This window comes from Betta splendens, chromosome 2, assembly GCF_900634795.4.
Source record: "Betta splendens chromosome 2, fBetSpl5.4, whole genome shotgun sequence".
NCBI classification, from domain to species: Eukaryota; Metazoa; Chordata; class Actinopteri; order Anabantiformes; family Osphronemidae; genus Betta; species Betta splendens.
This window is the reverse complement of record NC_040882.2, coordinates 21,353,401-21,368,579: the sequence shown is the minus strand read 5'-3', so window position 1 is coordinate 21,368,579 and position 15,179 is coordinate 21,353,401. Positions and strand designations below refer to the sequence as shown.

Sequence of the window (15,179 nt, the reverse complement as noted above, 5' to 3'; positions counted from 1 at the left end):
AAAAGGACAATGTTTTTACACAGAAGTTTGTGGGTTTGAGGGAGAATGAGTTTTTATGCTTCAGCAAATAAAAAGTTAGAAAGGAAAAAGGTTTTAAAGGTAAAAGAAGGAATTTGGAAAAAAGAAATGAAAAATGAGGAATAGCAGACAAAATGGAAAGTGGATGAACAAAAGAAAATACAAGGTAAGTATGAAAGAGGCCGAAACGAGAAGCAGAGGAGGAGCAGGAGCGATGAGACGGGAGCAGAAGGAACCTTGATGAATTTATGAATATGTGTTTGTATGTGATTTGCCTGCAGCCCCATCCCCCTTCACCCCTCCAGCTTCAGCGTAAGGACTTTAATCATATGAGCATTGATGTTTCTGCTGCCTGATGGAAAATCACTTGTTGCTCTAAAATACGTTCAGTGAATTGAGTTTGATTATTTCAAGATTTGAATGTTCTGAACATAAACACAGTTTTAAGACGTGACACATTTCGCGCCATTAACATAAAATCATAGTATTTAAGCAGTAGCTGAGCAGATTTGACGAATGGGAAAAAATACATGCGCTTGTTTTAGATTCACCTGAAGGTAAATAAACATCTAAAAAGCTGAGTATTAAATCCTGCACAGCAAACATAAACATTTCAGGATAATGACAAGCTGGAGCTCTGCCCTGCTTCTAATTTACTTCATTTAATTTATATTTAGTTGCATCAGTGACAAAAACAATTACTCAAAACACAGAGGAGTAAATTTGTGAAAAAGGAAGAGACTGAAAATCATGTATGATTTTAACATTTAGATTATTCAAAATACAGTAAAATATATAAATTCAAAAATACCTTCATATTTACACAGCAAACAGTTAACTGGTGAGACTCAATTAGATGAATCCTTGGGTGAAAGATCTGCATAGTGTTGTGGACTATAAAAAACAAAGCCAACAAACAAAAACAAATAAAAGTGAAATTACTGTCTTAAATTAATCGCTACATTAAAACAAGCAGCAATTAAGCATTTTATCGTTCATCGTAAACGTGTCTGCATCTGATTCTGGTCTTTGCCCTTCAAGCGTCTGCAGGAAGTTTAATCACATTCAACAGGCTCCAAGTAGTAAATGCCACATAACGTCCAACTCCCTCTGAGAGTCATCGTCATTAACGTGTGGCTCTTTTGAAATTTGTGTGTTTGTCAATATAAAGGTCAGGCTGTAAATGCAAAATCATGGCTATTTAAATAGAAACGAGACAGTGTGATTGTGATTTAAAACCGGTGTTTAATAGAAATAAGAGCGCGTTTAGAGCAATCAGGTAATTGTTGTCGGATGATGTCCCACACTGATAGCAACAAATTGGCGCCGATGGTTTTCAGAAGGAAAAAAAAAAACAAGCAGCAATCAAGATGAGGTGAGAAGACGCGCGGCAAGTTATGATTCAAGAGCGAGAGGTAATAAAAGTGACAAGAAGATTTATGCTAATTTATGCCTCCGGAGTCACAGACGGACGCCTCTGTCCGTATCAGCCGGTGTGTGTGTGTGTGTGTGTGTGTGCGCGCGCGCGCTCAGCTGCAGACAATAGCACTGTGTGCCCACCGAGCCCAGACACCCCGCTTCCTCTCCTGCGATGACCCACAGGCGCTGATCGCTCGTCTGTGCCACTTTGTGCCGGCTTCAGCAGACGCGTTCCCCTCTGACATCATCACCGCGAGACGGCGACGCGGCCGCCGGTGCACGAGACGGGGCAGCAGCGGCGATGGAGGACGCTGACAGTGCGTCTGTTACTTACACAGAGCCCGATATGGTTTTATGTCTCTTTTTTTTGCTGAACACAACCCGAGACACACACACATCAAAAGAATCGTAAATAGTGTAATCAACAAAACAGGACGTGCGGAGGAAAAGTCAACTGTAAGAAACAAACAGTACACCATGAAGCAAGCACGGTATTCGACTATCAATGCAAGCGCATGGAAGCTATAAAGTTTATTAGCCTGTAGTTTAAAGTTTTGCATTTTTGCGTGGTGTATGCTTTATAATTCAATGGCTACATTTCAAGTTAAGTCTGTGCACCAGCAATGAGTGGCGTTGCACAATAAAACCTATTGAAGTAAACACGGCAGAGCAACAGGTGGCAGAGCACAGGGTTAGAGCGACACCTACAGACCACAGAGGGAACTACACTGGACGGACACACACACACACACACACACACACACACACACACACACACACACACACACACACACACACACACACACACACACACACACACACACACACACACACACACACAATGCTTTAATGCTTTTAATCGTCTGTGTTTGAGCAGAGCAGCTTTTTTTGCCTTAGAGACTAAACTTTCTACACAAGGAGTCTATAAACCTGATAAGTTTAGATTTTGTTTTCAGGGACACATTTAATTTGATCGTGTAATAAAAAATATCTATAGTTTGATAGAATGCACTTCAAAATCGCTCCAAAATGAGCTTTTAGATAAACACATCATCAAAGCTTCAGTTCAAAACTTTACAGCACGCTGAGCAAAGTTTAGAGCAGTTTATTTTATTTACAGTGATCAGACAGTAACAGTAACCATGAAAAAACAGTTTGTGTTTTATTTAAGAGCTATTTTGTATTGCTTTCTTTCTAATACATATTTTATGTTTTTACATATATAAATTTTTGTTATTCTTATAATTATTGTTATATAATTTCTAATCTGTTGATTTTAATATAAAACAGTCAGAAAATTAAAGCCTAGTCTAAATTCTTTCATTTTACAAGTTACAACATACAAACCTGATTTAAACAAATAAAAGCTATCTGACAAATATTACATCTGTTCAAATCACAAGTAACTAAACTGCTCATTTCAGCAGCTCAGTGTAAGAATCAGCCTGTGTTTGTGCTTAACATGAAACTAATCATGGGAACAAACTGTGATCATTTACTCAGTGTAGCAGCCACAGTCATCATTCTCTGGTCTAAACTAATACACAGGGAATCCCCGCGGGGAATTGACTCACTGCTATTCTCAGCCGCTAGTGTGATTCATTTACACCAGCACTTTTAAATATTCATGTGTGTACAGCAGCGTAGCAGTGAATCATGAAATACAGTAAGCAAACTGCATCTGGGAGCCTGGACCTCGCTGCGGCGTGTATCACAGTACTTGCACACCTCTCCCCCGCTGGCTGCTAGCAGACGGCTGAAGGTTAGTTCGGGGTCACGTGAGATGATACTGCTCCGCTTAGAAGGCAACACAAAGACGCGCTGGCATTTGTTTGGACAAAGCGTAATGGCTCGGACACAGCTTCCACGACGGAGAGGGGAGAAAGTGTGACAGAGGAAAAGGGAGAGTCTCACATTAAAGTGGATGGAGCCAGGGGCGGCGGCGGCGGCGGCCCTGTTTGTTTCCGTTTGCAGCATACAGTGGAGTCACCAGGAGGCCAGCAGTGTCTGCGAGGCTCTGCTGTCACAACGCATCCCGTCTCCCGCCTCCAAACGCGCTCCGTCTTCCTGCTCCTTCCCCTCTCCCGCGCTGTTTTCAGTAATTTCCCAAAATTGAATGTGTCTGTCACCGTTCTGCCTAAACACACATTCCTCTTATTGCTTGTTTGCCAAAGTCTGTCTTTCAGTCCCTGCCTCTTCTTCTCTCCTGCTCAAAGTGCTGCCTTCTGCAAAGGTCGCGGCCCCGGTGACCTCTTGTTGACCCCGGGCTGACCACTGCAGGTTAGCTTCCCTGTCAGCTGCAGCTGCGGTGCTGCTAAGAGCCGGGATAATCCAATCACACACTCATTATTGCTGGGTAGGCCCGATCCGGAGCAGGCTGTGTCGCTCTCTCCCGCTCATAATCTTTCTCTTTTGCGGTGTTTTTTGCTCATTTCACACACTGGCACCGCCGGTTTAGCCAGCAGATGTAATCGCAGCCTCCTCCACATCAGATCAGTGGTGTTACTACACGACGCTCCGTCACCTCGATGCAATTCTGCCCCTGGTATCACACAACTAGACGCTGTGCTAGTGTCACATCCTAAATCAGTCCTTTCACGCCTCCATTCAAACCTTAGCTTTAAAACAGGGAGAGGTTGCCAGGTTTGAGAATTTCAGGATGAAAGGCATGCGCGGTGCCTGGGCCAGTCTCGAAAGGGATGCGAGGAACAGACATAAACTTGTTTTTGCTTCCTGAGCTTCAGCAGAGGTTTAGAGGAAACAAGCATAATTTAAACACTCTATTCATACTTGTATTAAATTAGAAAAATAATCTCTTAATCATATTCTACCCTGTGCTGTAAATACAATCTGGAGGTTTTGCATGCTGTTCTTTTTTTGCAGTCACATGTCTTGTCCTGCCTTGCTCATGGTCTCCTGACAGTAACTCATTCTCTGCATGTGTAAGTTGTGCTATTTTATTCATTCAGAATGTACCAGATGTTTGACAGCATGTGAAGCTTTGTGTGGTAAAATGTTTGTTAAAGGCGTCACTGCAGAGTTAAACGCGTGACAACAATGTTTGCATCAGGCTCCGTAAAGCAGCAACAATCTAGTAAATTATGTAAATCTTTTACATCTAGGGAACATTCTGCCTCAAGAGAAGCGAAACTGGCTCGAAGCTACACGTTGACGGGTTTAAACAAACGGAAGCTCGCGCGTTTACTCTCGCGCTTGTCTGCATACTTTTTCTTTAAATTGTCCATGAACTTCAACGTGTGCCTTAAGCTTCCAGTTTGTCGCAGCGAGGTGAACCGTTTAATAATGAAGCGCTTTGTTTATTATTATAAGTACAGTGTGCGGCTTGCATGTCAGGATGGCCGAGCGGTCTAAGGCGCTGCGTTCAGGTCGCAGTCTCCCCTGGAGGCGTGGGTTCGAATCCCACTTCTGACAGTTATATTTGTTGGCAAAGCGCAGTTTTACTCATGTTAATAGGTCAATGTTAAACCTTTAGTCATTTTCTACTGACCAATAAATGAACAATTTCTCAGCCTAAAACTTTTAAATTATTTGGCTTTTGACTTTTTGAAACTTTTGTTACATATAGTAAATTTGTGTTGTGGTTTTAATTGTAGAGAACAACGTTCCCATAATAAGATCACAGCTTGTTTTTTTTTTTGAAAAAGTATGTCTAAAAATACTATAATGTTTTTAGACAAGTAAATAAAACAGGTAAATATGTAGTTCAGTCTTTGTTGTTTCTACAGTATTTAAACCTGGTTTTAATGAGGACAGAGGTTTTTGACAACACCAGGCAACAGTTAATGTTAAGTGACAATTTCACAGTTATTAACACCGTGAAGAGTCATTAGTTAAGGTCAGGGCGTTGGGCTGGAGGAGGCTTTGGAGCTCAGGTGGTGCCTGGAAAAGGAGCAACACACACAGAGAGAAAAGACTCATTAAATCACAAGGACGTTAGTGTCAGGAACCACAGCAGCTTTTCATTTCCAGCTCTGCCGGTTGCACACGTATGTACAGGCTGAACACGCTTTAAAAGCATGAATGATGTTTCCTCAAAATGCTTCTTTAAAATTATTGATCTTCATTTGAAATTGCAAAAAATATTAGAATGAAGGGATTTCATAAAATCAGACGTATAATAAAAATAAGTTTAATTAAATAATGATTTAATTTTTTTTTTGGTGATAATTTTGGTTTACAATATTATTCATTTGTTATTCAGTCTTTCCTTCCCTGATGAGTGAAGCACCCACCCATGAAGCTCCGAGCTTAATCAAACACTCAGAGGGTAAATGGAAGATGCTCTGTACTTGACCCTGGTCAAGATGTCAGTGTAAACGTCAGCTCCTAAAAGGCAGGTGAATAAATAAATCACGAATAAGAGATAAGAAATTGAAATGTTTCAATTATTTATGGTGGAATAATGTGTGTCATCAACATCATCACTGCTGGCAAAATTTGGGTCCCCTGGCAGGTGTCTGATGTTCCAGAGGTCACGAACCCGGAGCGCAGATGCTAATAGAGGAATGAAAGCAGCTTTGCCTTTCCCTGACTCCTTGAGTGACATTGATCTTGCAGGAGTGAGACAGTTTGGTTCCTCAGAGACCACATGCATGGTCAGGGGTAGAACTGTCCTGTTTTCAGTGTTAACTCTAACTCTAAGGTCAAAGGCACAATTCAATAAATAACATGGATCTTTTCACAATACTGAAACACAAGGCTTCCAGTTGGTAACGGAGGAGATGATTAAGATGGTCCTTTAAACAGTGTGAGGAAAAGTTCCTCTTTTTTAAATAGTGCCTGTGGGGGAGGGTTTAAACAGGAATTCTCACTTGCTTACTTCATGAAAAGCCGAGTGCTGTGTGGAAAGAACCCAGACTTTAGTTAGTGCTAGAATTTGCACACTTTGTATTCAGGAAGGAGATAAACTGAGCATGATGTGGTTCCAAGTGGAGGACAGTGAAGCTGCAGGTAAGACTCGACAATGAGGCTATAAACGGGCGCCGCGTGATGAGTCACATGATGGTGCTACAGCTTGAAAAGGATTTTTATGACTTTAATAAGTCATGTTGTTCACTGTGGATAAAGTGCTGACTTCATGGCTGTTGATAAAGTGCTGACTGTATCCACAGCCTGTGTGATGTGTATTAAACACATAAACTATTTTTATATATGCTTCAGTGATTAATTCATTATTTTATCATTTCATTGAAGACGCCAAAATTTTTACACTCAGCCTGTTCACAGGTTTTAGACAGCTCTGAATACACTTTAAAAACAGTTTGAACCAGAAATAAATTTGGGCATTCACTGGTCACACCACCTCCTTCATTTGTTCGGTTTATACTGCCTCACCACATCACCCTGAACCTTCTACCCAGCAGCACTGACTGAGAAGCTGTCATCTGGGTTCAGCTTTAGGTCTGAGCACATTCCCTGAGGCTACGAGACTCTTCACCAACAAACACGAGGCAGTTCTGGCTTTAACTGTTTTTTTTGTGTTCCTTAAATATTAATTCATAACCTAAGTTTGTCTAATAGAAACCTTGGCCTTATGCATGATGACACTATAACTTGTTTACAGTGTATGTGAAGTTGTGTTATTTTTGTGGCTTCAGAGCGAACACAATGCTTCAGGTGATGTAATGTGTGAGACTGAAGACACCGTGTGTTACGGTGTTGTTTGGACAAACCATTCAGAGAACCACATCACTAAATGTTTAACACCTACAAGTACCAGACTGTAGTTTGCTTTTGTGAAATATCTTACATTACCTTTTACTTAGAAAAACAAGAATATTGCTGCCAGCACAGATTTGAACCAGCAGCTGTAGCAGGAGGACGTAGTGTGGCGTCCACCGGCTGTACCTGCATCTCTGAAGGTTGTTAATTAACAGGATGTTTGATTTGTACCTGGTGTTTGTAATGCAGCGATACTGTACATACCTACAAGATTTTGTAGAAATTTGATATATGTTTTATGTGTCATTGATTATTTATTTGGCCAGACTGTGCTCATCAAACTATGAAAATACATGTGATTCCCAAAATGTACAAAGCTTTCATTTTGTTAAAGAAAGTTAATTAGTAGCCTGGACCGGAATGCGTCAAAGCCTGAAACTGAAACTACTGAATCTGTGCTTGATTTCACTTCCTGTATTTTGGGGGCCAACCTCCTTCCAGCAGCTTCGTTAAGTTCCTCTTGAAGTCACTCTGACAGGAATTGAGGATTTTCCTTTCCTGAACATCTCCTCTGTTATGATGCCACAAACCCATATATCGTGTTACGATAAAATAGTTTTCTTCTTTTCACAGAATCTGATGATGAAGAGAGATATTCGTCTTCTGAAGATGAGGGAGACATCCAGGTAGAAATTTCACTAGAGACAACCAATATGGCAGAAACATCTAGTAGTAAAACAATTATCCTTAACTCAAAACTATAAATTAAATTAATTAAAATGTTCTAAAAATTGTGAGTGAGCAAAGCTGATTACATTAAGGACCAATACGAATTTGAAGCATAAACTGTCTAATGAGTACAAACGTGAACAAATTCAAACGGTCTTTGTTTCTGTTGACCGTTAGATTGACATCCTGGAGAAGCAGAGGAATGAAGCCAATCAGAAGCTTTCTGAATTGGAGGAAGGTGAGACTTTGTCTTTAATTCTTCTATATTCTTGTCTCTGCTCAGTGTGTACAGACGTGGAACCCATCGCAGGCCAGGAACCACTCAGAACCAAATTTACTGCTACGCACGACATAGAACAGAGACATTAAAAATGTAAGGGTGATGAATGTTCAGTGCACCTTTTACACATGAAGGCTTTAAACCCTGGGGGATCTGAGTGTGCCGCACGGAGCTCTGAGAATTTTATTAATATAAAACCAGTTATATCATATTGACTTAAGCCATGAATAAGTAAGTGTGCTTCTGGTTTAAAAGCTTGATAAGCATCGTGTCTTTCATTCAGTCATGGTGAGTCGGACAAGGAATGTTTTAGAGACAATAAAAGGGCGTGAAAACGAGCAGAATGCTGCAGCAACGTTCTCTCTTTATCCTATTTATATCCATCTCTTTTGACCATGACAACAACTCGTCTGCCCCCGTTTCACAGTCTCCAACCAGCTCCTGAAGGAGATTAATGTGCTGGAGATGCAGTTCCAGATTGAGCGCTCGTGTCGGGAGAGCGCCGAGGCGCTGGCTGTCAAGGTGTGTCTATTAGTGTCGCACACTTCATGCTCTCGATCAGATCACATGCTACACACGAATGATACAGAGAACGTTAAGCTTCCATAAAGGAACAATGTCTTGTGTCAGAGCTTGTTTGCACTCAGTCCTAAATCACACATCAAACGGTCACAAGCGTGAGCATCCTCTGTCCTTCTTGTAGGTGACCAAAGAAAACAAAGTCCTGAAGAGGAGGAGCCAGATGATGATGCCGCTCATCGCAGAGCTGCCTGAAAACATGGACGCTGTGCCCTTCGACCTGCAGGCTGACCCCACAGTTAACGCGGATGTGGTTGATTTTGGGGAGGATGCCAGCGGTGATGAGTCTTTGCTGCTGGAGAGCCAAGCCAAGATCACAGGTGCTACAAATACCACTTTAAATACAAATGATTCAAACCTGGGTCATGATGGAATGTCCATGGACCTGATGAGTGCTGATGAGTCATCGGCATCATGTGTCCAGAATCATCCGAACTCTGATGAGGGGGAACTGTAAAAGGAACAGTTTCAGTTTTGGTGACAGTTCTGTTTTTTGCTGGGAAATAGTGCTCTGCTCAGATTTATGAGTTGCTTTGATCATTTCTGGTGTCAAATCCCTCCACTCAGCGTCTGAATCCCTCTGTCTGTGTGTCAGAGCTGCAGGCGTCGGTGGACGGTCTGCTGGCTGAGAAGCTGCAGCTCGAACAACAAGTAGAGGGTCTGAGCAAAGAGCAGGAGCAGCTCAGACAGCAGGTACAGAACGTCAGCATGCATGTGTGTGTGTGTGTGTGTCTGTGTGTGTGCACTGTCGTATATGAGACCAACCTCAGACTGTTTATCACAGCTGGCCTTGGAGGTGGAAGAGAAGGAGGCCTTAATGAGGAAAATGAACAAACAGCACAAGACCATGAACAAAATCAAACGAGGTGAGTCCTCCTTGCTCCAGATTGCTGTCTTTAATTTCAGGTAATCTGTAACATTATAGATATACAGAGGTTTCCTATTTTTGTCAAACAAACCTTCAAAAGCCTAAAAGTTTAATCATTAAAGGGTCAGTTCTACTAAATTGGAAAACACACTGCCTCCATATGGATGTTGGAATTTTGGTGAAATTTTAATGTTTCATTTGACATGAAACATTTCAACTTGACCTGGTTTCTGCAGACTGTTTTGAGGGTAAAAACATCTATAAATTCCACCTAATTTTGTGCGTGTGTGTCTGTGTGTTGCACAGTTTCCCAGCTTGTCACTGAGGAATTCACAGAACTGTCTCAGAAGCTGCAGCTGGAGGAGGACCTGCGGCAGCACGCCGAAGTCTTCGCCCACCAGGTGTGAGCGTGTGGCATGGATATGTGTGTGTGTGTGTGTGTGTGTGTGTGTGTGTGTGTGTGTGTGTGTGTGTGTGTGTGTGTGTGTGTGTGTGTGTGTGTGTGTGCAGCACGGAGCGTTTTGTCATACATTCACACCTATAGGTGGTACGGGTGACAGGTCGTGCCACGGGAAGGGTGCCGGGGTGTGAGCGCTGACCTCCAGGCGACTGTGGCGATGCAGAGGGCGCTCAGGGAGCAGCTGATGTGGCGGGACAGGAGAAGGGGTCTCCTTTCTCTGCTTTCACACCGATGACACTTTGGCCAAATCTGGGCTCTGTCTGCGAGGCGACGGGTTCACACACAAGACAAAGGCACAAACGCACTCACACGCACTGAGGAAAAACACCAATTTACTTAAAATCCACATACCCAAACACACACACACACACACACACACACACACACACACACACACACACACACACACACACACACACACACACACACACACACACACACACACACACACACCAGAGTTTGTGCTGCCCCAGCTGCTCCGATAATGAAGGTCTTTTCTTTTAAAAAACGTGGCTGTGTTCTCTCCCCATTTAGCCCCCCCTGCACTATAATTAGTGGTCATCACCACTGCTGAAGGAGAATAGTGGTCTTTGAGCACAACCTGTCTTTGCCTGACACCTTTATGTTTTGCCGAGCATATAGCAATTGTCGCCTTTGTGCACAGTGTCCTCCATTTACTGGACAGGCGCACAATGGGCTGCCTCACAGGGGTCCTTACCTGTGAAAAGGACCCCCAACTGTTCACACAATTCAGCCCCTTTACTCTCAATTCATGGTAAAAGACCCCCCTGCGCTGAATGCCTCTTGTATGCACTACTATTTGTCTGTTTTCATGTGTTTTGAAAACACCAACCATTCACACCTCTCCTCTGTGATGCACGGTGGTATAATGATGCAGGGCCTCAAACAGGAAACAATTTGTGTGTGTGTGTGTGTGTGTGTTTGTGCATCTTTGTCTCTTTGTGTTGCTGTGCGTGTTGTTGCTCCCGTGCGTTTGTACGCATGGAATAATTGTGCTAATTGCTGTGTGAAAATTGCTCTCCGCTGAAGGGAGAGCAGAGATTAGCGCGGAGTAATTTGCGGCGCGGCGGCTCGTGCTGCGTGCTCTGACACGGAGCTCACTAAACCCGCCGCTTCTCCAAACGCAGAAGCGAAAGCCGCCTTTTCTCGCACTTCCTGTTCTGTGATGACGAACCGGTTCCTTACTAGGCTGAGACGCGCGGCCTGTGACCTCAGCACACCAAGGTCATGTCTTTGTGTCTGCGTCTTGCTGACTACAAACCACAGAATTTGTACCTACATGTGACGTGTGAAGGCTGATTCAATACATTTATAAATATTAAAGGTGCATAAACAATCTCATCTATATTACACAAAAATCCTTTTAACTCACTGTCATGTAAAAACATAACGTCATAGAAAATACAGCAAAGCAGCTTGATCAATAATTAAACGTGCAGAAATCTTTGAGCGCACCAATAAAAGACAGTGAGAGTGTGTCGCTATGCTTGGATTTTCATTTCTCACTGATTGCTTGGTTTTAAATATGTCTATTTTATGTAGTAGACTTTAAAATATGTATCTGCACATTAATGTTTCTTTTTACTGTTGCAGAATATTTTGTGTCCTTCACATCCCTGCATTGCAACCAACGGGTTTCCTTTTAGCCATTAAAAAAGTGGTCATGTCTAATTGATCAATGCTCACAAACCCTCAGCACTCATGCATACAGTAATGTCTAAAGCAAATCATACCATTTATCATTCAAAAGATCTGAAACATCGGGTCAAGAATACGCATTTGAAAACGGAGGCAAACTGTGACATTTCTCATTTCTCATCATGATGCAGCCGAGCAGATGGCGCTTTGTCTCACAACTAATTCATCTTGTTTGCGTTGTTACATTCTTTATTGAGGCTGATGTCTGATTCTAACAAAGTTTCCAAGTCATTGTTCAGTCAAACACCAGCTTGAAAACACTGTCTCGTTTTGACAACCTCCTGGTGGGAGGAGATGAACAAGCAGCTATTCAGACCTCACTTTACCTTTATCTCACTAATTGTGGTTCAAATACTGAGGTTTGTTTTCTTAGAGGTAGATAATCCTGAAGGTGGTTTCATGCCAGGAGCTGACGGTTGGTTTGTGTTGTCAGATGTTGGTGCAGCAGAATGGGACCCATCCAGAGATCACCATGCAGAGCCCTGAGACTGTGGCACAGCTGCAGCAGGCGCTGGAACAAATATCCTCCGTCAGCGCAGCCTTGAGCGACATTCAACACTACTGCCTGCAGCAGGTGACCAACGAGAGCTCCATGATACAAAACCCACACGGGTGCTCATTCAGCACCTCCGTTCCCTTCACCATGCTGACGCTTGTGTTCAGAGTCCTGTCAGAGAATGCAGCGTTCTCCTTGAGCTGCAGAGCCTGAAAGAACAGCTGGAAAAGAGTGAAGGGGAGCGGACGGCCATAGAAACACAGCTGTGTGTGGCCAACAGCACCGTCACTCAGCTGCAGGAAGAAGGTACGTCCTAGCAAACACCCATCCACAGCAGAAAAACGGTCCTGATGCACCTCAGGCTCTGCATCCTCATTCTGTGGCTCATGAAATAAATGCAGCTTTTCAGTAGCTGCTTTGTTTGCTGGTTTGAAATCTATCGATCATGTCCTGGAACTGCTCTCGCAATCTGTTGACTTTGAGTTAAACCGCTCTCATATGTTTGATTTCCTATCTGACATTTTGAGCCCACAATAATATAATTGCTGACGTCCGTCTCTGCTCGTGTGTGACAGTAATGTTCGAAGGCCGCGTGGCCGCTTTCTTATGTAGTGAAGGAATTACAGGAAACGCTGACTAGGGAGCGCGCCACTAATGAAGCAGAGGAGTCCGTTCCTGCTGCGCCTCCTCCTCCTCCACCTCCTCCACCACCTCCTCCTCCTCCAGCCAATACTGTTAAGTACGAATACTGCTAAGTACTAAAGCCAGAATGCTGCAGGCCAGGCTGGTATCTGAGACAACACATTTAATACAGCACTGTGATTTCTCTCTGGGTTTCTCTAGTTCACTTGATTTTGTGAGGAGCAGGAGAAAAGACGCCCAAAGGAACACAAGCAGTGAGTTTTTAACCTCCTCTTTTTTCAGCCTTTCACAATAAAACTGAAGCTGACCGGTGTGTATTAATATTGATGCCAGCTGCAGATGCCGTTTGAACGTTTCTGTTGAGTATTTGTCTTTCCTATTCAAATCCTGTCTCTGACTGAATTTAAATTGAAGTGCATAGAGAAAACTAAGCAGTGTGTAGCAAACATGTAGTACATATACTTTACATTGTCTTCTAATCTACCAGAGTCAGTGCCTCCTGTGGACTTGAAGTCGAAAGCAGTGGATGAAATGATAGCGCGGATAAAGAACGGCATCATCCTGAGGCCCGTCAAACAAATACAGGTGGATGAACGGTATTCACACAGTTTGTGTTTAATCTTAATGCAAAATCCAAGAATAACAAAGAACCTACTATTAAACATCGTCTCATCTGCCTGCCCACAGGACAGTGACAGCATGTGGAAGGTCTGTGTTCTTGTTTGTTTTTAGCTTGTTGATGTTATAAAGCAGCTGAGACGCTAATCTCTAATCTTATTACAGGACACCAGCAGTGACAGCAGGAAATCTGCTGTTCTGGAGTTGAAAGGAATGCTGGTAATAATTTAAACGCTGCGTCCTCACTGCGTCTTCCCATTCACAGGCCAAACCTAAACCAAAACCCTCCACATCGTATTAACCACGAACAGACACTTAAGCACATGTATTCTGACACATTTCCAACCATGTCACGCTTCAGGACAACATAAAGCGCCAGCACCGCAGAGTCCCGTCCAGGAGGGGCCTCGGCAGAAACGTGGCGGATGCAGAGCTTGCGACGGTGCTTCAGAGGAGGAGAAAAGTGTTGGGGGAGAACCAGGATCAGCCCGGCTTGACCCAAACGCAGGGTAGGACATCATGTCGTACTCATCATGATGGAGCTTATTGTTTACGTATTGTTTACATGACCTGGTGCTCACATCCAGGTTGAACCCTCTTTGATCCGCATGCAAAAAAGATATATTTTTGCATCTTCAGTATTTATAGTCTGAGCAAAGTGTCTATTTCCTTTTTTTGGATGTGTGCCTAATCTGAGGACATGATAATCTATTTGTCAGATCCCCAGCCGGGTTCACAGCGTGTCCCAACAGCGGGTGATGTTCCCTGGGCCAGCGAGAAGGGCACGGCCCCTGTTCTCCGACGGCTCAAGCAGAACAGAGAGATGAGAGACTCCCGTATCAGATCGTCGGTGCTGATCCTCAACCAAGAAACCTGAAAGCAGGAAACACACTTCTTTTCACCTTTAAACATGGCTGCATTTGTCTGAACCACACTTTTATTTACTGTCAGGTTCGCTAATATGTCCTTGCACTGAGTTAATTCACAAAAGCACTGCTGCTGTGATCTCCTACAATGAAATGTCAGGAAAGCAGTGGACGCTGGCCTCTGCTGCAAAGGTTAAAAAGAGATGGAATTGCATCTGATCAAATAATGTCAGATTACAGTTTGCTTTAACCTCCTGACTGTTGTGGATCACAGGGTTGTATATAGTGCACGCAAACATCAAATCTCACATTTATGACCAAAGAAAAACAAAGAAAAGCGCTTCTCCGATGCCATTTAACCCAAGTCAGCCTCAGAAAGCCAGTACTTGTTGCTTGTGAAAGCATGGGACTTCTCAGCCGTGTTTAATGTCCAGTCTCTTATTTTTATTTTATTTGGTTGCCAGGCTTTTAGGTGATCTGAGTGCAAGTAACAGCATTTTTAAAAAGTCTATAGATGAATAAACCTGATCCATTAAAATCCATGAATGCCTCTGCCAAGCTCTTTCCTGAGGTGTCTCTCTTTTAAAGCTCAATCCAGCAGAAAGATGGCGGCTGCCATTTATTTAGGCACATTAAAGCTCTCACACCCGGGGCCTAGAGGTGTTTTTGAGATAAGAGCCTCAGGTGATTGTCACTCTCCCCTGAAAGTATCTTTAAATGCAGCGGGTCGCCTTTTGTTTTCTCACCTCTGCACAGATACTGTATGCGTGTGCATGCATGCATGAACGAATGCACGCCCTGGC

The 15,179-nt window shown here is 43.2% G+C and overlaps 1 protein-coding gene and 1 non-coding gene across 7 annotated transcripts; both read left to right on the top strand.

The window, feature by feature from the left end:
* Positions 1-30: 30 nt before the first annotated feature.
* shtn2 (shootin 2) lies at positions 31-14,918 on the top strand. Of its 6 annotated transcripts, none has more exons than XM_055505303.1 (17): positions 31-184; positions 7,753-7,805; positions 8,026-8,086; positions 8,556-8,650; positions 8,832-9,027; positions 9,303-9,400; positions 9,492-9,573; positions 9,882-9,976; positions 12,188-12,328; positions 12,418-12,556; positions 12,863-12,989; positions 13,094-13,146; positions 13,380-13,477; positions 13,580-13,600; positions 13,676-13,729; positions 13,872-14,019; positions 14,230-14,918. In XM_055505303.1, exons 4-17 carry the CDS (start codon positions 8,594-8,596, stop codon positions 14,385-14,387), a joined length of 1,467 nt encoding a protein of 488 aa, XP_055361278.1. In that variant the 5' UTR covers positions 31-184; positions 7,753-7,805; positions 8,026-8,086; positions 8,556-8,593; the 3' UTR covers positions 14,388-14,918. The 6 variants fall into 6 exon arrangements, with proteins under 6 accessions (XP_055361278.1, XP_028997238.1, XP_028997226.1 ...); XM_029141405.3 differs by having other exon boundaries at positions 8,026-8,221; XM_029141393.3 differs by lacking the exon at positions 31-184 and adding an exon at positions 6,252-6,408.
* Positions 4,787-4,869, top strand: trnal-cag (transfer RNA leucine (anticodon CAG)). Its single transcript has one exon. It is a non-coding gene; the product is annotated as a tRNA-Leu (tRNA).
* Positions 14,919-15,179: the final 261 nt, after the last annotated feature.

Bases quoted from the DNA above. Each gene is read 5' to 3' on its own strand.
- shtn2 (XM_055505299.1), top strand. From the start codon at position 7,154: ATGTTTAACACCTACAAGTACCAGACTGTAGTTTGCTTTTGTGAAATA. The intron at 12,557-12,862 runs GTACGTCCTAGC...TTTCTTATGTAG, and splicing joins CACTCAGCTGCAGGAAGAAG to TGAAGGAATTACAGGAAACG. The intron at 13,478-13,579 runs GTGGATGAACGG...GCCTGCCCACAG, and splicing joins GGCCCGTCAAACAAATACAG to GACAGTGACAGCATGTGGAA.